Genomic DNA, 21335 nt, shown 5'->3' with positions numbered 1-21335 from the left:
ATCTGGAAGTGCAAAGAAAAAGTAATATTTTTGTCGGAGTGGGTTTCATACTGTAGCTCAGTTACTGGCAACATACTCCATCAGCATTTTTTAGTAGTTGAAGAAATGGTCTCTCTGTTTGAATATCTATGTTCAGTAGGTGTATTATTATTATTTTACAAGTATTAACTCAATGGAAGTTTAGTAGCATGCTCTATCTGTTGCCTAGTCATTCAGCCTCTGGAGAAGATCCTGCTAGGATCGAAACGTCTGGCCCACTAACTTGTACACAAGTTTGATTAGTAGGTGGTACTAAACACCATGTTGCTGCTTCAAAATTATGTTTACTAGGCTGCTAAGTACTATTTTAAAGTCACTTTCACAACCATCCTGATAACCCCTGCCCCCCCCCCCCCTCCCACCTTAACCAAAACAGGGTTAACCTACAGAACCAGATGCTAAAAGGTTGACTGAAACCATTTGCTAATAGGATACATTCTCTAGTCACATTCAATATCCTGGGTATACAGTGATCAGTTATGCCACTCAACTGAGGTTACCCGAGAGGGCAAGAAGCTATTTCTGAACAACAGATCTGCTTCAAGGGATTTGACCTTCCATGTACAAAAGTCTAAAAAGTGATAATCTGGGTAAAAACCCTTTCTTGACACCTGCCAGTTTCCACCAGACAAACCCTGCTGCTTACAGTAGACTACTGTAGGTTTTATAAGACATTTTAATTTTGGTTAAATTATCCAAATCTGTCATAGTGTAAACAGTTCAGTGGTAGGATGGAAGTTTTTATGTCGAGTTTGAAACTTGACAGAAATGTTTCGGTTCATTGTCAGGGATAAACAATGGCACATTTCACATGGAATCAGTTTTGACAACAGAATAAATACATGTCATTTTCCATAATTTCTCTGAAGAAGGAGGGTTTGGATCGTTCGACCACAAGTTTTTAAAGATCTTTAACATTGAAGTGTATGTTAATGGAGCTGATGCAGGTTTCTGTACCTGCCACAAGCATGCCATTACATTTCTGTGTACCATTTATACTGTAGTTCTGTTTATTTCATGCCAACATACAAATATGGTGCAGTACAAATCAATGCCAGCATTTAGTGTATATCTGAGCATTAAAAATGACCAAACATTGGTAAATTTAAGTAACATCTTTCCAAATGTTAATGATCACTGTTGAAAGTACTGTATAAAGGAAAGTGCTACTGTTAGAATAAAGCAACTCAATGAACCAAATATAAAACAAGTACTGTTAATAGAAAGAAAATTTATGCACTTTTGCAACAAATTTATACTGTGTAAATTGGCAACATTTTAGGTACTAGTAGCCTAGATATCAGGTTAACAAAAATTGTGCATAAACATAAATTGTTAATGTTTATCTTAAATACTCCATTACGTACCTAGATTATACTTGACCTAGATCCCATTTACGGTAGTAGGCATTCATCTTTCTGAAATGTGAAAGAAAGGTTCAGCATGTTTAACGTTTAATCACACACTAAAATCTCCAGTACATTATTCATAGTGCATTATGTTTGAAATTTGAATGTTACTGCATATTTTACAACCGTAGGGCTTCACTGTAATTCCTGAGAAATCTTTCTACTCTCACCTCTTTTCACCCAAAAACTCTGCTGTTTTATTTTGCCTGGAGTATTATGTAATCAGATTTGTCTGCTGAAAAATCAGCTTGTTATTATCAAACAAGATGGAGAATAATAACTATTGGCCCAATCAGCTTACAATACCAATAACCCTTAGTGAGGTATGACTCACCTTATAACTAATTCATTTATAAATCTAAACTGCCTGCTGTATTCATGAGTTGTTTTGTATAAATTGTATTTTATTATTTTTTACTAGATATCAAAAGTGGTCTAGGCTTTGGTGAGATTGATGAGATTAAAACAAATGGCTTTTTTTTTTCTCTCTCTCGCTTCTCTTTATTTTGATCATCAGGAATGCACAAACCAGCAGTTGTACACCGTGACATCAACAGTAGAAATATCTTGGTCCGAACTGATGGCACTTGCTGTATCGGAGATTTTGGGTTTGCTATGAAGGTCTGCGGTGCCAGCATTGTCAGAGATGGAAATCAAGACAACAGTAATATCACTGATGTAAGTTTTTCTTCATGCAACTCGAGCAAAATTCCCTCCACTGTGCTAGAACTGCAACTATTGGTCAATTGAGTTCAAACTGTAAAGCATGACTGGTGGGCCTGCACAAAATTAATTTTGATATTCTGCAGACCATTCAAAAACACTGCTATAAGTGCAGGCTGTATCAGACTTAGTAATTTTTTTAAGAAATAACCCTTCTTAACAGCTGAGGCTCCTCAAATAAAGTGACTGGATTAATAATATGTATAGTCTAACTAACACACGGTCCATTACCTGTAAGTCAGTTCATTAGATGCAACACAAAACTCAATGGGAAAATATTGATAACTTAGTCTTTATGGCCTGAAATGATATGCCTTACAATGTGTCATAAATTTTGTTTAAAGATAAATTGTTTTGGATGTCATCCTTCCCGAAATTTCTATTGAAATCTGCTCGCAGATGTTAGCTCGCTAATATGTCAGGCAGGTACTGGGAGACCATTGATAACTTTGTGTAAATAGCTCAGTTGCTTTGGTGAAAGAGGTAGAAGCATCACACAAAGTAGTTCAACAGCCAGTGAGCCCAAAGTCATATTTCTTGTATGATATTAGAGGCAGGATAGCAGAACTTGGTAAAACTGCAGAATCGAAAGGAAATGTGGGTTTTTTTGAGGTTTGCGTGGGTCAGCGGGTTTGGATGTCTAAATGTGGGTCATACCTGCAAAATGCGGGACAATTGGGAGTCGGGAATATCACAATTTTCAGGTGTTTCCTTTTTTTCCCCATGTTTTATTTGTTGGTTATATTCTGTTTTAAATGTGCAGGGTAATTCAAGTATGGATTCACAGATGGATAAAAGGGCTGACAGACATTTCTCCCATAGATGTGCGTAGTGATCTGCTGAACTTTCCAGTTATTAGTCAATCCAATTATAATACTATTATAGACTAGTAGTCGAGATTATCTTCTGTTACCACTGAATTCTAAGCTCTCACAGCCTGTGAGGTATTTGCCTGCAGTCTGTGTGAAATATATGCACTTAGCATTACTGTATCAACTATGATAATGAAGAATGTGAGAGCTAGAATGATTTACTCTGACAGCGTCTGTGCAGACGAAAGGCTCCTACAGATTCATTGCACGCAAACAGTAATGTAACAGTGAAGTGCTGCAATGTAGCACTATATCAATACTGGTTGGATAGGTGGGTTGGTATGATAGGCAGGTGAGGTTCCCTTGGGATGGCTTGGTCTTTTGGATGAATGTATGTGTTTATTAAATGTTTGGTTCTTCCTGGGCAGGGTGTCTGGATCACTCCCAGATTATCTTCAGCCTAGAAGTCCCGAGAGGTCTGTTGGGTGTCTGTTGAACTTCCTCCGAGGGCTCATATTTCAAATCCACTTAGATCTTTTTTATGAACATTTATGACGCAACTTTCAAACTTTAATTAGAATGACTGAGTGAATGAATGAATGAATTAATGCCCTATTCATGGTAAGTAAGGTAGGGCACTCTTAATTTGATTACTGTTTATATATATTCATACTTATATTTGTCAGAGCAACAAAGTTTTCTTGTATGCTTTACTTTCTTTTGAATGACCAACTGTACTGGTCAGTAAGATATTGTAATGTTTTGGTTATTATGTTCAGTCTTGTTAATAACTGAATTATTAAATTCTCTCATAAACAAATCTACCCTGGATCGATATTGACTTATATTGCATATAAAATGATGCTTTAGGCTACCAGTCAGTAGAATATTGAGCTACCCTCTCACCTCAAATAATCATTTCGCAGAATTTCTTGTTACAATACTAATGTGTTCTTCTTGAAGCTTTTTCAGACAGTTTTAAATGGTTCTCAAATGACTTTGAATGAAATGCTGTAGTTTCATCTGCTTTCCTTCATTAGAAATGTGACAACTGCAGAGCAGTTGCTTAATTTGGTCGGAACCCCTGGGTAGTAGTATGGGTTCTCGTTTATTCTGCATTCAACATGAGAACTAACTGTATTATGGGCATACATACAGTAGGCCTAATGTGTACTACACATGTATACAGGCTGCACAGGCTATATTGCCGCCTCCTCTTTGGAAACACTCATTCTTGATATGTTGCCAGTTATTCAAAACCAAGCATATTGCTGGTAAGTGTGTTAGCTTGTATCCAGTTTGATGTGTAATGTCACGCTGAAATCATCACAATTGTAATACTAAGGAGATATATCTATATATTATATATACATATATATATATATATATATATATATATATATATATATATACATATACATATATATATATATATATATGTAGTATATACACACATATATTTACATGTACATATATAGCAACAGTGTAGTGTGTTCCTGTCAATGTTAGAAAGCACATAAACATTATTTTGCTAGCATTGTTACTATAAAGTACTGCTGCTTCAACTTCTTTTTAAACAGTCGTCAATGTTATTGAGGCGGGAAATTTGCTTGATACTATGATTGATACAGCCCATGCAACTGGAAACAAATTTGAATACAGAATTAGAAATCTATGTAAATTGTGACAAATTCCTAATCTTGTGTTGTATCTGATATGGCTCCAGCATTCCTGAAATTGTTTTTACTGGTACTGTAAACTGTTAGCACAATTAAATTCCCACATCTGTAGACCTATCCTTCTCTTTGTATGCATTGGGTGACATAAACAATTTTGAAAGCTAATTATCTCAGCTGGCCATATGTGTGAATCATGCAGAGGATTTTCCTGTGTCCTGAATTATAATAACGTCAAAATGATGTTTGTTCATACGTACATGTTAGTGTGAAGGGAGGCTCCTTACATAAACAGGAGAAAACTCAAGGGAATGATAACCAGTGGACTTGGAGATCATGTCTGCCAAAGCTTTGAACATAAAAAAGAATCAACCACTAGTTTGAATTGCAGTAGATATCTGGGAGGTTTTTATGAAATTTAGTAATATTCTTGTGAGAAACACATTTCTAGCTATATTGAAATGTGACCCCTGGTAGACTTAGTGCAAGATCTGTACAGTCAGTCCTGTGAGCCTTGATCATATAGATCTAGTTAAGGTTAGAAGTTCAATGTAGGAGGGACATAGAGTCCCCCCTCCAAGGACCCTATGAAAAGAAACTAAAGCACAGAAACCTCCTGTTGTGATTCCTGAAATAACCATGTAAAGCCTCTCACCATAGACGATAACCAACTTAAATGTAAAGTCATTGCATTTGTTCACAGTCCTCTGAGAAAAGAATTGTTTAACAAACATTTAAGCTACTGAAAACTTGCTGTAACTTCAGACAATGACCTTTGGTGTTCCTAACCTTGGAAAACATGAAAAAATGGAAAACATGAAAAAATGGAAAACATGGACAATCTTGTACACCTGAGGCTTTCTAACTTCCAGCCTGTTGAGATTGAGAACCTGAAGTCTCTAATGGTAGGCAATGTTCAAAAGATAGGTTTGATTTATAGTACTAGTCACTTTTCATGTATATTTTATAATTGTTTTTTTCATTAACCTTTTTAATATTCTCTCCATTTGTCAGGTCGGAACTGTCCGCTACATGGCTCCTGAAGTCTTAGATGGTGCTGTTAATCTGCGAGATTGCGAGTGTGCCCTCAAACAGGTAGACATCTACAGTCTTGGGTTGGTTCTGTGGGAGCTAGCAACAAGGTGTAAAGATTTATACCCTGGTAAGTAAGCCTTCATAGTTTTTCTACTGCTAAGAGCTTTTAATCATTGCTTACTTCTTGAGTTAAATACTAAGGGCTATTTATTTTATGTGAATATTATTGTCATAAGTAGTGGCTATTGATGTTAAACTTGAGTATCCCAGCACATCGCGTTTTCCGTAGTCGGTAAAATTCCAACTGCAAGAATTAAATTAGTATCCTGCAAAAGATGAGGTATCGCAAAATGTTGTTATAATTTAGAAATATTACAACAATTCATTGGATTCAGTTTGAAGTTGTTGAGAAAATAAGCAAGAAATTGATTGGTATTGATATATAACTAGCTGCTTTACTCTCGGCTTTCTGTATAGAATGACTGATGTATTGCTTAGCTATCTTTGTTGTTTGTACACTCCTGAAGGAAGAAAAAATTTGTAGAGGGATAAAACTTGAAACTGTCATTTGACTTAGACAGGGAAGCGAATGAATGATGTTTGCTGAGATCCTTTCACCGTATCAAGTGCTTCATATCATTGACAGCTCAGTGTGTGTGTATGTGTGTGCATGCATGTTTGTGTGTGTAGCTGAATCATGAACTGACATTATTCTCATCTTCACAAATCATTTTGTAATGAAACAAACTGATGCAGTGCACGTGAAGAAACAAGCCATTAATTTTTTCTAATGGTGTTTGACAACTGGTGCTTATTAGCAATGGTGTGGCACTGTCCTTTTGGGTGTACCAGTCACTTTGAAGTGTGAACATCTGAGACCTCTTTTGCCAATGGTTACTGACTACTGAAATTGACTGTTTTATTAAAATTCCATTTTGTTATATAAATGTTAGCAGACTTTGTTCATTTGAGCAAGTTTATCTGGTAAGATTTGCAAATGTCAGACCCTCTAACTATAGTTTAGAAATTTACCTACAGTCATTTCTGAGTATGATAGTTTATTTTACTGTATTAGGATGAAATATGTCTTTCCATTGCCTCCTCTCAGGTACTGTGCCGCCAGCATACAAGCTTCCGTTTCAAGACAAGGTCGGTCTTCATCCATCATTCGCTGATATGCAGGTCTTAGTTTGTACAGAGAGAGAGCGACCTGCTTTCCCAGATGAGTGGAAGGATAATCATATGGTAAGATTCTTTGAGTCAAAGAATAGAAACAGCAAAGGTTGAAACATAGCCAGAGAGTGGAATTTGATGTCGAATCTTACTTCGTCACATTCAGGTTTTCTATAATACATAGAGTAATATTTTCCTTTCGCCAAAAGTGTTCTGAATCTTTCCATAAAATCATTTACAAGGGCCCAGAAATTAACTTCTCCCTTGGAAGAATGGTTTGTAATTAAGGAGTTCATTTAATATGATAAAGAGGTGCTAGTTTTATTACTTCTGTAATGTTTATTGAAACATAAGTCTGACATTTTAGTGATTGTTGCTGTGGTCTGCTGTTAGATTCATGTCTCAATGAACCTCTTGAATGACCACAGTAAGGGTCCATTGTGGTTACATATATGAGGGACTGGTATTGAATGTCTTCAGATTTCAAGATGAAAAATAGTTTTTTTTTGTCAGATATTGTAATTGGACTTATTTATTACCTGTGTGGTCACTATGTAGGACAAGCTTATTAGTAGGTTTTAAGTTTGTTCATTTTTTTGGTGATGATTTGAAAAGTGTTGTGTAATGTAGCATGGAGATTGTTCTAAGCTTAGCTGGCTTTCAAATTGTTGAAGGCAAACCTGGAGATTTTGACCCAATTTCCTAAACTTTTCTTTCTAGGCCTTACGTTCGCTGAAAGATACGATTGAAGAGTGTTGGGATCATGATGCAGAGGCGAGGTTGACTGCCCTCTGTGTCGAAGAAAGGATCATTGAGTTGATGGTCCTATGGGACAAACACCGGTCGCTGACTCCAACTATCAACCAGACACAGTCTCTCTCTATGACCACGAATACCAACACCACATCAGTACCGAGAACCGTCGAGGAAATGGAACCGTTCCTGAACAGAGAAAACAAAATGCTCGGGAACCAGGTGAACATCCGTCAAGGACAGGAGATTTTACCGTACGGCGGCTCCGACGCCCAGACAAGGAGGTACGATCTCAGCGGCAGCAGCAGTGGGATGGAGAAGAACGAGCGCCAGCATCTCTTATCTCCAGACACAGTCAGTACGAGTCTCTCATCTCCCTCTGAACTGAATCTCATCGACTTTACGTGTGCGTCTCAGTCGGTAGACCCTAAAAACATACACCACTCGGACGACAGTATCGAGCGTTTCACAACGGATCTCAAGTACGGCCCGATCAACAAGACTCAGGCCCTAGAAGAGAATGAATCCCTACAGGATGCTTCATCGAGTGTAAGTGAGCCTGCCATCTCCCCAAGCCAAGGTATTCTTATTAATGAGATGCCCCCTCCCCTCAGTAGAGATCAGATGACAGATAACCTCTCCAGTGAGGGGGGACGTAGGCGTCCGTGGCAGAAGGGGTACAGCGGGGAACCGGGCTGCCACATGCCCAAGAGTGACGTTAACAGACAGCGGCAACTTGCCAAGGCAGCTGAACACAAGCCCCCATCATACGAGCAAGTGACTGGTGAGGCCACGCCTGCCGGTAGCCCCCGTCAGGATCCTAACCTAGAGGAGAACTTCTCAAACCTAAATAAGAGGCCGTCAAGTCTTCCCTTGACACCCGACACGAATGCTCAGAAAAAGAAGATGATGGCTGTGTACATTCCTGATTGCGGCCCGTCGACCAGGGTGCAGACAGGCATAGCACATCTGGAAAATTTGGACAACCCCTGCCAAGCAACTCATGTGGTGCCAGGTCAACAAGCCAGTGGAGAACAACAACAGCGACCCACCAAGGGCTCGTCCAACCGACCCAGACCGGTGTCGTGGAACCTGGAGGGCTCCGGTGACACCGAGCAGTCCATGTCGGAGGATTCGAGCCGGAGTTCACGGTCAAGCTCGTCGGAGGACATCAATAAATCTCTGTCCAAGACGGAGAGGAGGCGGGGAACCCCCTACAGGATCCTGGACGAGAAATTAACACTGAGCAAAGACGAGAGCGACAAGAAAGATAATGCCGAGGTCAGACCGAGGCACGGTAAATCAAACTTGGAAGTGAGTATCTCTAATAACAATGTCAGTCGTGACAATCTACGGGAGGAAGGACTAGGGTTGATGCCGAATGGACAGGCTGACCCTACCACCAGTGATGGCAGCAGCAGGGTGGAAGGTAAACAAGAATATCAAGTCTCCATGGTATGAGTGGGTGAGGCAGTGAAAAACTCAGCGATCCACTAGTGATGTCTGATACTGTCATGGGAGTGTCGTGCTGCCAAGGAAGAAACCGATGTGAAATTTGGGAGTGCATCAACAATTTCTTTTGCTACCTTGGTGTTGTTACACTTGTCTGACCTGTTATCATCAACAAACCTTATCATGTGCTTCGTCAGGTGCTTTGTACCGGATGCGTAAATGGAATAGACGAGATATAAATGTCTTTAGCAAATGAAACTTGCTCATGAGAGACTAGCATAGCATTTTCACTAATCATTTTGTAATGAGATGAAACTGACGCCACGTGCAAGTGAAGATTATCGGATATGGTTGCCGCCATACCGTGCTTTGATTGGTTCAATTCTCTCAATGTGCAGTGTATGTTTGACTAGAGGTCCAAGTATCTGTACCACTGATGTTAGATTTATGAATTTATGAAACCATTTGTCGACTAAACGTATAATTAGAAAATTAGAAAAAAAAACGTATAATAATTGTTAGAGAGAGGTTAATTGAAGCCATTGGATGTCGATGACAAAACCTGGTCAATTACCGTAAATACTATGAGTTTAAGACAATGGGTCAGATGCGTCAGGTTATTGCTATTTATATTTCTGAGTGGCATTAATTAATGGAGATGGAAACCTTTGTTACTTCTATTTGTGACTCTGAAATGAACTTTGTGTGAGAGAGAGACAGAGGGAATCTTTTTCATTAAGTGTTCAGCTGTTGCCATGGCCTAAATGGCAGAAATATTCTTGAATTGAATCTAAAAATATCCAACGGTTCCTGTCAAAATATTCAGTATTAGAAAATTTTCAGCTAGGTTTTATCAATCTGTGCCAACAAAATCTAATTATGCTTGATTAATACATGTTAGTATTGCTCCTTTGGAAGACTGGGATGCAGTCTGTCAGTAATGCAGTTCAATATACTTAACACCAGAAAAATGAATTATACTTTAAAGGATAAAGAAAAAAGTTTTCTTGTTCTTTGGTTAAAATATCACATCAGGATATTTATCCTTTTTTTAACGATTTGCTGAAGTTGCTATGGTTTCTGTCTCCATGACTAGAATATTTCTAATGAAGGATCCATTCCTGTTTTTATTTATTTTGAAGTACTCTCAGAGGAGTTCTTATTTTTCGTTATTTTTAATCACGTATCAAAGTTATAAATGTAACTTCAAAAAACTGTTAAGACACACCTGTGACCTCTTACCTCAATACCTCAGTTTTTTATTTCCTCTTCAGATGAACTCATGTCAACAGTTTTCCAGATAGCAAGACATTTAAAAAAAAAAAATGGCTTTGTGTGTTGAACAAACAGCCAGCTGGGATGTTTACATAGTACAATATTATAAGAATCAGTACTGCACCAATTTAATCAGCCCATTAATTTCCCAAGCATACAGGTTGTTGACACTACAAGGTACCGCTGGAAGACGTTCACAAACACTCTTTCAGTTCATTCATTACGATGGTATTTCAAATGACCCTGGAATATCTCAAAAGACATCGTTGTCCACTTTCTCCATCAGGTTAAGAAATATTTTCATGACAAAATGGCTCGAAAATTTTGCAGTTTTTAAAAAATTTATCTGGGTCCTTTTCCCCCTTTTTCAAAATGAGAATTTTGTGTGTGTTAAAAACCAGATTCCTACGCACATGAACTATATCTATTTTGTGCCCTTTTTTATATTTTTGCTCATTTACTACTGTAGAGATGCTGTAGCAATATTGTCTTTAAAACCAGACTCTCAAGTGATGTGTATTCTGTGCAGACTATGCTTGAACACATTCACCTGCAAGTAATACTGAAGTAGTATGCCCTTTCATAATGTCCATGTTATTACATGACAGATCTCTGATGTGGTGGTATACACTCAAATGTTTATATCTGGCCTTTTTTTGGAATTTTTTCTGGAATTTTCTATGTCAAAATTGTTTTGGCCAATGATAGAGGAACATATTCAAAGCATCCTCACAAAATTTGCACTGGCTACGTATAGTCTTTAAGATAACAGCATTTGAAGTTTAAACGTTTTTATTGCCAAGAGTGAACTTTAAGCTTAAGTCATGATGCCATAGATGCACAGTGGTTATATTTTCCAATTTTCTACTACCTCAAAGAGTTGAGATAAATTAACAAATGAATTTGTTACAGTCATTTTGGTATTGATAACATCTCATCCCCTAAAGCAAAGTTGTACCCTTATCCAATCAACATCAATGGTCAAAACATTAAAGGCATTGAAGACTCGCCCCAAACCGTGTGCCGCCCTCTGAAAAAAGTTCACTTTCCGTTGCTTGTAAGTAAAGTTTTCTTCTTGTTGCTACAAAATGCAGACAGTAGTGAACGTGATACCTTGTTATCTTTTATCTGGACCCGAGATGTCCATCGCTGCTATGTACACTGTGTTGTGGGTATTGACCGCAGCTGTATGTATTGACTGTACACTAGTGTCTAATTACCGAAGGTAGAAAGCTGTGTGTGTATTTTCTGGGATCGATGGTGGTGTCTAACACTTCTGTTACACCTCATTCGAAACTAGGTCAGATTACCAGCATCAGATGTTTCTTTGTGCGCTAGTCTTCACACCCTTTAACATGATTAAATGGAAAGTAAAGAAAAGGTTTTACTCTCAGTGTACAATTTATGACCTTTGACCAGTTGCTTCCAGCTCACTTCATGTTAGAAACTGTGACAAGTTAGGGTTAGGATTTTGAAATATCTTGAAAAGCAACGTACGAATTGAATGCAAATGTCACCAGAATGATTCGTATATGTTCTGCTTTCATTGATCGAAACATACAAAATTTTCCTCTGGATTATGATTTTTGTGTAGATGAGCTAAGTTTTGGGATTTTTGGTGCCAATATCTGACATTAACCCCATGAAACCAAAGTCATCATTCGTGACCTATATATAAGTAATGTGACTTTCATTAGTTCAAACATTAGTTCAAACAGTTTGTAGATGTCAAAGTCGTAATTTGTTTGCATAATTGAGTGCTATTGATTAAAAAGGCAGGTTTGTCACTCTGTGTGCTTCTCCGGTGTATTGTTTTCTACCAAACCATCATAAAAACCATTTTCAATAGTTATTACATAATCCAATAAATATTTTTTTAAATTATTTCTTAGTTACCCAATAAAATCCTTTTGTATTTCTGTTATTATCTAGGTGATAGGTTATATGTAATCAGAAGTATTTACTTTCAAGAGCTATCATTTATCTGGAATGCAGTCATTTTTACAAGTGTATAAAAGATACTTTACCTCTTCATACGGAGCTGTTGCACTCTCGTAAAATCTCAAGAGTAAATTGTTTTAACTGCATGTATTTGTATAACCAATTCATTAGTAGAGTCTGCTATCAAACTTGATATCAAAACGTAACGTTTTCCTACCATAAACAGGTACATTGCATAGCAGTCACTCATATGTAAGCAATGTGTCTGATGATTTCATTGATTGCCATAAACCTGGTGAGGCCAGTTTACCAGTTGAAATGTACCGCTCATAGCAACCAGCTGCCCTTGAGTTTGAACAAACCTCATGTTTAACAAATTTCTGGAGTAGGCGAACACGGTATGTATCTTGAGAGTGAAACCAACCTTGGCTGTGTTATTGTGTCTCTAGGAATCCCTATATTTTGCAACAGGTGTATGAAGCAGTTGATTGCTCTGGAAATGGATAAGGTTGAGCCTGAGCATGTGATGATCTACAACCACCATATAGTCTGTGTAGTAGGCTGATGTCTTTACTTGACATTACTCCACAAAAATAACTTACACAAAGGTGTAATGCTTTATCAGGAGTTCACTATTAGTTCAAATTACAGTATTATTTATTAGAGTGGAATATAAACTTATTCTGCCATTTTTACCTGAAAAATGACATAATTTTACGTACAATGCCAGTATAACCACTCCATGTACCCTTAATGAACAGTTTAACATGGAGTCTGTATTCAGTAGATAGTTCATTGTGATAGGTTTGTAAGTAGGTACAGTAGGTTTGAGGATATAACATGATATCTCTGTGTATTCCTACTGTACCTATTAAGGAGTATACCAGTCATTTATGGCTACGATTTAAGGCTGTATATTATATTGATCTTTCAATGGTATGATGGATTGTAACACTGTAAAATAGTGTAGCTGGAAATATTCTAATATTTAAGAAAACCGATATACCAGCAGTAATCATGAAATAAGACAAAAACAACGCTTAAGAAACATCTTAATTAATATCCTATAAACACTACAAGTCAAGTTTGCACAAATTGTTAATACGTGAACAAATTCTAGGTATTCAATCTCACCACCGTGTGAGCCAACATAAAAAAAAATTGCCTAATTTTGGCAATTATATATCAAATAAGATCATTTCTTGATCTATCGACACAAATTGCAGCAAAGGATAAGAACATATGGGAGGAGAGGGATATGACGTATTATTGTTTTTCCAACCAAGTGAAAAGAAAATTTAAGAATTAACATAAAAGTATTAAAATGACTTTTGAGATAGAAACTGTATTGTCATTCTGGTCAATTTTCTTGAACATTTTCTAACGCTGCTGAGTAAAACTTCCCTTTGGAAAACAAGTTGATCGTGACCTATTCAATTTCAAATATTTTTAATAAATGAGTGAATGGAAATGCATTGTAAATGGGATAAAAAAAACTAAGAAATGTTGTCTTCTAAATCTATCTTTCTGCTTCTTTTATTTTTGAAATTGTAAAAACCAAAAGCAAGAAGAAAAAAAGGACAAAAATGAAATGAAAAGAAGAAACGAGACATTTGAAAGATAGTTCTCCACAATAAGATATTAATTAATATGAAAGGCAACAGAAGGCATCCATGGCTGCTCTGTGAGTCTCTCTCTCCCAGATGTATAGGCCTCTATTCCAGAGCTTTTGACATTGCAATGCTGTATGAAATATGCCATTGTTTGTATCTAATTTTAATTGAGTCCAGTGATATAATGTACAGAGCATGTCAATTAAACTAATTGTTTTAACTTCCAGTAAGACACAATGAGAGAGCTGCTCCCTGTAATAAATTGAATGATCCCTATACCTCCATACAATGTTTAGCCTAAGCTTTGTGATGAGTGTTGTGGGTATGTGTCAGTTTTTGCCATGATATTGTCAGGGAACTGTACTTTTTGCCAAGCCTTTGGAAATGGTTTTCTTCATGTGATTAAGTGTACATTTAAGTTTATTGTTCTTATTTATGTGAATTTAGTTTACATTACGTTTATTGAGCTTTGTTTAGGATTCCAGTTTATTTTTTTAATATGAGTCAGATATTACTTGCAGATTGCAGATCTAGTCTCAAAGTTTTCAAATAAAAGTCCAGAAGAGTCTAATTGTAAATATAAAAGATCAATATCGATGTGGAACGAACAGGGGAGGGGGTGGGAGGGTGGTGGAAGTGCAGGAACAATGCAGTGTTAAAACCGGATATTGTCCAGATATGTTTGGTTAACATTGACTACATGAATGTAACTCTGTAAAGGAGGACATTTATGACATTCAGCCCACTTTGGGAGGGATGGAGTCTTGCATAAGCAACTATGTGCACAAGGAACTGGGGTATCCAATTGAACGTTGGAGTTGGGCAATCTACCAACCTGTTCTGCAATTGTCTTTTGATCTTTTAACTGTGTAGTTTGCCTTCTGTGATAAACAGGTGTCTCTTTTACATCGTATTGAAGTACTGAAAAGGTAAAGCAAAAGTGGAATGATTATGCGAATTTCAATGTGACCTTAGTTTTGACTCTAGAATCGTCATCAGGATTACATTACAGCAGATATCAACAAAACCTCACTTTTGTCTGTTTGGAGCCATTGCCATTTGCCACACATTGTGTGGTTAGAATCGCTGCATGTTTTTTGTATTCTCCTGCAATTCTGTCTCTAAAAGTTAATGTTAAATGCACAGGTTAATATGTCATCTAATCACATTTGTGCGTTTGACGTTTGTTGTAAACGTGATGCCTTGCACCAATATACGTCGTGTAGAAGCTCTCATCTATAGCTGTAATTCAAAGACGAGCTGGTAAATCTGAAAATTAATAGCCATCAAATTTGGTCAACTTCTTTGAAAACGAAGTGTTATGGGGGCAAAACCCCATTAACATGACACACAGTGCATGTCTTCTTATGTGTATTTCTTTTCTCACGGAAGTGAGCACTTTAATTTGGTTGTAATCACATGACTTATTCAGTGTATAAAGTCTCACCATCTACGCCAGTTTAGCCGTGTCTTACCTCAAAAAAAAAAAAAAGATTTCATAACAGTTGCCATGATTCGAACAAGTTAAGTGAAGTTTGAAAACGATTTTATTTTTCTTCACACTCCATCAGAGATGTAGGTAATGTTTAGTGTAGAAGTGAACATAGGCTAATCATGTATAATACATGTATAATACATTTATAATCATGTATAATACAAAAACCTAACCAGTAACAGACCATGTGACTGGTTTCTCAAAATGCGGACATAATCTACGGAGTATTATAAATTCCAACCTTCCCTTTGATCTGAATTCATTACTTTTCCATCTGCAGTGGCGATTTTTAAGTGGCATTGTTGTCTTGTCTGGTGGGATGAGACTTTTCTAGGGTCTACATGTTGGTTACGATATTTAAATGCAACCACTGTTGCATTGCACTAAAGGAGACTTTGTTGCGATGCAATATCAGTTTATCGTTGCCGTGGGATATCACTTGGGGTCAACAGTAAGCATCAGATGCAACAAAAAAAGCTGTCCTATAGAAGTTTCTCGTGTTTATAGAGAGACACTAACCAGTTGTAAATTTTAAAAACTGCAGCACTGGCGGTGCTTATAATATTTGATTATTATTTGATATTGCTACAGTTAATAGAGGACCTATTTAAGTATAAGATTTTATAACGGTACACGGCGGTCACCTATGTGTGTGTATACAGCTGATTTTCGTTTATTCTTGTGGATAACTTTTTCTTTTCTTTTTAAAATCATATGATCACTGCTCACAATCGTTACTGAGGTAAGATAAATAAACTTGAAAAGGCTATTTAGGTCTGTGTGACGTTTTTCATTTTGCTCTTTGTATGCCGTTACCGTACAATAAGTCATGAATGAAAAGCTGCTTGAATCATTGGGACTAGCAAGTAGTACTATTCATTGGAGCCACCGCTACAAAGACCTTATATACCCACTCACCCCTACCCTCCCCCCATTCACCACAGACTAAAACTTAAATAATTTGGTAACTACCCATAGACAACAAGACGTATGATATTCAAATGTGAAACTGATTTGAAGTCGCCACTACCTTACCTCCGCTGCGGCAACATCCATAAATTAACAGTTTAGCTTCTTTTTTTTTTGTAATTGGAAATTTTGTGTTGATTCCCGTAAGCTATTCGGTGACCATTATAAAATTGTCTAGACCACACAAACGAGGCCATTGCAGACTGAACGGTTCTGCAGGGATGAGGTTAACCAATACATGATAACGAACGAGGTCGTCTTGGGCGGACCTCAAAGACTGATTCATATGAAAATACAATAAAACTGTTAGCAAACTGCTTATCCACTAGGGAGCCTGTGTAATAGAATGTGTAAAAGTAAGTTGGCCTGGCGTTTCGATCCTACTAGGATCTTCAAAGGGTAAAATGATTAATATGAATGCAGAATATGAGGCCAACGTTTCGTGAAAGTAACTCAAAGGAGACAGACTCGTTTGCTTCGTTTTAAATTCAACCTTCTGATCGTTATATCTTTACCTATTGGCTGCCTGTAGATCAAAGCGTACGTTCATAACACAGCTCGATATTGGAATCACTTCCTACTGTAACGAACAGAAGTTTCGAACCATAAATTAACTCCTAAGTCTAGACTCCAATTTCACCTTTCAAATAAAAAAAAGTGACCGTCGATAGCTATATTTATAGGCGAGTTTGGATATCGAAGACTCTAGAGAGTCGACCAATTCGGGTGTATTAAGATATTAGATTTCGTAGTGATGATTGGAAGTTATGGTAGGCTGCAGCCTGCAGGCAGTTACGAGAAATATGAAAAAGAAAATGCATTTGAGGTTGATTTTGTAGTACTAGCCTTGCCCTTTAGTTTCCCTCGCTTTTTCCTTTTGTTAGGATGTATTATTTTCCCGTGTTTACTAAATTCTGGTGCAGATTGATAGACTTCCATTATATCTAGAGGTTCGCTCGAGTTGCTTGTATAGTCTGAATAATTCTTTAACCTAGTCTCTTCTTCATGAAGTTCTCCCAGTCGTATTCTATCTAGCCGGGCCATCCTTCTTTTCCGCATTAAATTATTCAGCTTCCGTCTCATGATATCTGACCGACTATTCGGGTCCCACTTTACCTTTGGGATGGGCTTTGATTTGATGGTTGTTTGCAAATCCAGTTCAAGGTATTCTTCTTGGGTATCGCTGAAATTATCGTCGTCAACCGACATAGATTGTTCTACAGATGCTAGTTCTTCCTTATCAATATCATCTTTTGTTCTTTCCATCTCCGGCGTGTGTGGTCTATCAGCTGTATCATTTGTCTCGAGTTCAAATACTCCTCCTCTCGATCTATCGAGACTCCCGGCCACCAGTGGATTTGTTCCTTCTCTCTTTAATTTCTTTCTTCTGGGTCTCGTCTTCTCATCCATAGTCCTTTGTTGAGAAGTTGTTACGATATCACTTTCATCCTTAATATGTTGCAGTCGTGTCTGCTGCTCCTGATTTTCTTGAGTAGATTGAGTAGAGTTGGATTCCTCTCCTAAACTTATAAGAGAAAAGGCTTCCGCCGAGGACGCCTCACCCTCTTCGATTCGGGGACTCGGATTATCGGGGAGTTGCCTAAGATTATTCGACTGCGACAGGTGTGGTATTTGTAACTTTGGTAATCTGTACGGAATCCTCTCCGACTTCTCCTCTTCGGTCTCCTTGTCAGCTCTCTGCCTCTCTTTGAGTGATTGATCAGAGTTCGTGGAGTCGAAGCTATTCTGTTTGACTTCCCCCAAATGACCATTCGTTGACATAACGCCCTTAGATTTCTTCCATTTTTGATTTGAGCTGCTTGGTAGTGTCCTGTCTGTCGTTTCAAGAACAGGTCTACTAATGTTTCTAGTTTGATTCATTTTCTTGCCGATGTGTTTCCTCTTTTTACCATTCCTATCCTTTCCTCCTATCAGTCTAGGTTTCATATCTTTCTCGACTTGTTCGGCGTCAATGTCTTCGGCTCGCTTTCGGATGGATTCGATCTTTTTCGACACTCCATCTTCAATTTCTCTCTGCATATTGTAGAAGCTGCGGAGATGATTGCTGTCGATTTGTAGCGCATTCCGAGGACTCACTTTCACCTTTCGGCTGTTCTCAATGCTTTTGTAGAACCCACTTTTGAATAACTTTTCCAGAGAAATGTCGGAATAGTTCTGCAATTAAAAGAGAAATAAATATTGGGGAAAAAATTACAATTTAAAACATTTAAGACTTAAACTTCACACTTCCCAGACTGATTTATATTTATCCAATTCGGTCGGTAATTTGGTAGATTATGCCACAGGCTCCACAGCAATACTGACAACAATATGATACTTTTATAGTAATTCATAATCTCATTACACAGGCTATGAAAAAGATCACCCATTGTGGTGATTGTTATTTAAATCCGAATGTTGCGTTCTATGGCGCTTAATAAAGTTGACAATACTCTCATGTAGATAGCATAATTACATTTTCAAGTACACAACTATAGTACTGGGAAATAACCTATAAATACTGTACCATATTACAGACAGGAGCTTTATAAAATCCAAACCTTTTACACCGGGGAAAATGTTCAACCATAAAAGACCAACTTAATAATCAAGATTCCGTAACCACGTTTCTTCTGATATCATCATATACAGAGGCATACACAATAAGTTAAAGAATATGCTCGTATTTTTTAACGGTGAAATATAATTCATATTTGTTCAACTTTTCCGATTATATTTCCTCTGCAGGTCTGTATGGTTGGACTCAAGTTGCATAACTACTAATAGCACGTCTACCCTTCCATCGCCCGACGCCCCCAAATAGCTAAAATATAGATAGGCCTACATGAAATGAAAAATATTATATAGTAATTGTTCTTCAGAAAAGCCCATTCTTAAACAACCTATTGTGTTTCTCACATCAATCTCACTAAAAAGGAACAACAGTTCAGTTTGACCAATTGGTCTTGATGAGTAATCAGCTCTTACCATTGCGGGTAAAGCAGGCACGGTCACCTGTTTCGAAGCACCAAACATCGCAGCGATGCGTCTCTGGTTGAGACGGACAGATCGCAAATTAACGGCATTAACCGACATCTTACATTCGATATCTATAAATTAGAATCATTCTGCTCCTAAAAAGGAAAGGAAAGTTAAAGGTGATCTCACGTCGAAATATACAGATTTGGGTACGCATTTTCACTATATCTGATCTATATTAGTAATACAACTCAATGGTAGCGTTTACCCAAATACGTATGAACATGATCATTTAAGCTTTTATGGAATTATTTCCCTCCAACAGGTGATCGATATATCGAGGAAGTCAGGTACTGTCAAAGCAAAAACAATTGAACCTATCTTTGGTATCTAAAAAGATCGGAATGTTCCCTCTTCCGTGTACCCCCCCCCTCCCCTCTTTTCATGAGAAATACCGAAAGGATTGATATCCGCTTTACATATATACAGTGGCATCGAAAGCTACGTCCAGCACTGCCATAAAAGAAATATATATCACAGTACAGGCCACCTATCGAAGTCTTCGTTTACTTATGTGTATTATGAAAATGAGAATAAATTATTGTTTATCCTTTATACCCCGGGTCCCCTATTTAACCCCGTCTCATTAGCAGTATCACCCGCCCCTCTCTTCAGGCCCATTCTTTGCCAAAGTCCAGTGTTGGTCGAATCAACCTGATCTCACTGATTTGAATAATTAAGAGTCACTTGATTAAATAAAATCACTATCTGATTTAAATGAAACAATAAAAAATAACAAAATAAATGGAAACAATAGAGACTGCCATAAAAATTGAATGCATAAATCAATTACATTGGCAATCAATATCTTTTGTCTTTTTTCGTAAAACGCTGTCAACGAACATAAACACACACAAACAAACAGAATAATGGGACTGAGCATCACTAGGGTCTACTTGTGTTCATGTAACGTCTCGCACAGCATAAATCCAATGTGTGTGGACGAATTCCATAGTCAAGATTTTTTTTTATATAAATATTTTGAGTAAATGTATGTTACTTGTCAATACCAAAGCATACACATTTAGAATTACACAAACTGAGGGAAAGCCGTTTTGCTTTCATGACTCGAGTGACGAAATTTCAAGAAGGAAGTTACTTGAACTACATATTTGTCAAGTAAGTTGTTCCCGTATAGCTAGCACAATGATCTAGTAAATGACTGATTCATAAGAAGTACAGGTAAATGACTCGATCGTAAAAAAAAAGCTCGATCCGTCAATGAGTACGTGTTATTATTATTACTATTCCCAAATTATAATTAACCTTGTAGAACTTCATATTTACCTTGAAGTGGAAATATAGGCTACACTGAGTCTGGATACCACTCCTATATAGATTGCTAACCGTAGTCGTTGATCCTATCCATTAGATAACGAGATGAGATGAGGAAAAACTGTAATTTCCATATAACTCATTAAATGTTTGACAGGTAATCTGTTCTGTTCATTTATGAATTGTGTGTGCCTCTATAAGATAGAACATATCTTGGGCAGAAACTCGTGAAGTCCTTCATCGGTCGTTTATCTCCCAGTAACTAACATTGTTTGTTCTACCCACTTAGTGATATTGGTAGAGAGCTCGCCAGCAGCTGCCGAGTAAACACTATAGCCGATCAATTAAGAGAGGCTTAAAGTAGTTAAAAGACGACTTGTGTAAATTCCAGAGGACGTCTTGTCGTCCGCCTGATACATTCTTAGTGTTTGTATACTCTTTGTACCTACTGACAGTTACACACTCTTATATCGATTTTTATGTTTGTGCTGAGATTTAATCGAGAGAGAGAGACATAGCTTATCATCGAAACAGGCATGTAATAATTACAGGAGGAGCAGTGGACCCGACCACACACACCCACACACATATATCACTAAGAGTAACCTTGATTATAGGAGACTGCTCACTCCCATTCCATTGTGTGAACAGATTAC

At 37.4% G+C, this 21335-nt stretch overlaps 2 protein-coding genes across 2 annotated transcripts in view; one reads left to right on the top strand and one right to left on the bottom strand.

Annotated features, from left to right (window-relative positions):
• The window catches only part of LOC139966206 (bone morphogenetic protein receptor type-2-like), a 31144-nt gene extending 14979 nt beyond the window's left edge, over positions 1-16165 (top strand). The window contains exons 6-9 of the mRNA XM_071969004.1: positions 1966-2126; positions 5674-5821; positions 6803-6939; positions 7588-16165. Coding sequence (XP_071825105.1) covers positions 1966-2126; positions 5674-5821; positions 6803-6939; positions 7588-9081 — 1940 coding nt within the window. The 3' untranslated portion in view covers positions 9082-16165. The remainder of the gene's footprint in view (positions 1-1965; positions 2127-5673; positions 5822-6802; positions 6940-7587) is intronic.
• Positions 15053-20962, bottom strand: LOC139966209 (uncharacterized). Its single transcript, XM_071969007.1, has 3 exons — positions 20692-20962; positions 19354-19499; positions 15053-18540 (listed from the first exon to the last, which is right to left on the bottom strand). Exons 2-3 carry the CDS (start codon positions 19459-19461, stop codon positions 17158-17160), a joined length of 1491 nt encoding a protein of 496 aa, XP_071825108.1. The 5' UTR covers positions 19462-19499; positions 20692-20962; the 3' UTR covers positions 15053-17157.
• Positions 20963-21335: the final 373 nt, after the last annotated feature.

This window comes from Apostichopus japonicus, chromosome 4 (genome assembly GCF_037975245.1).
Source record: "Apostichopus japonicus isolate 1M-3 chromosome 4, ASM3797524v1, whole genome shotgun sequence".
Lineage (NCBI taxonomy): Eukaryota > Metazoa > Echinodermata > Holothuroidea > Aspidochirotida > Stichopodidae > Apostichopus > Apostichopus japonicus.
Note: the sequence above shows the minus strand (reverse complement) of the source record. Positions and strands in the feature narration are given on the sequence as shown.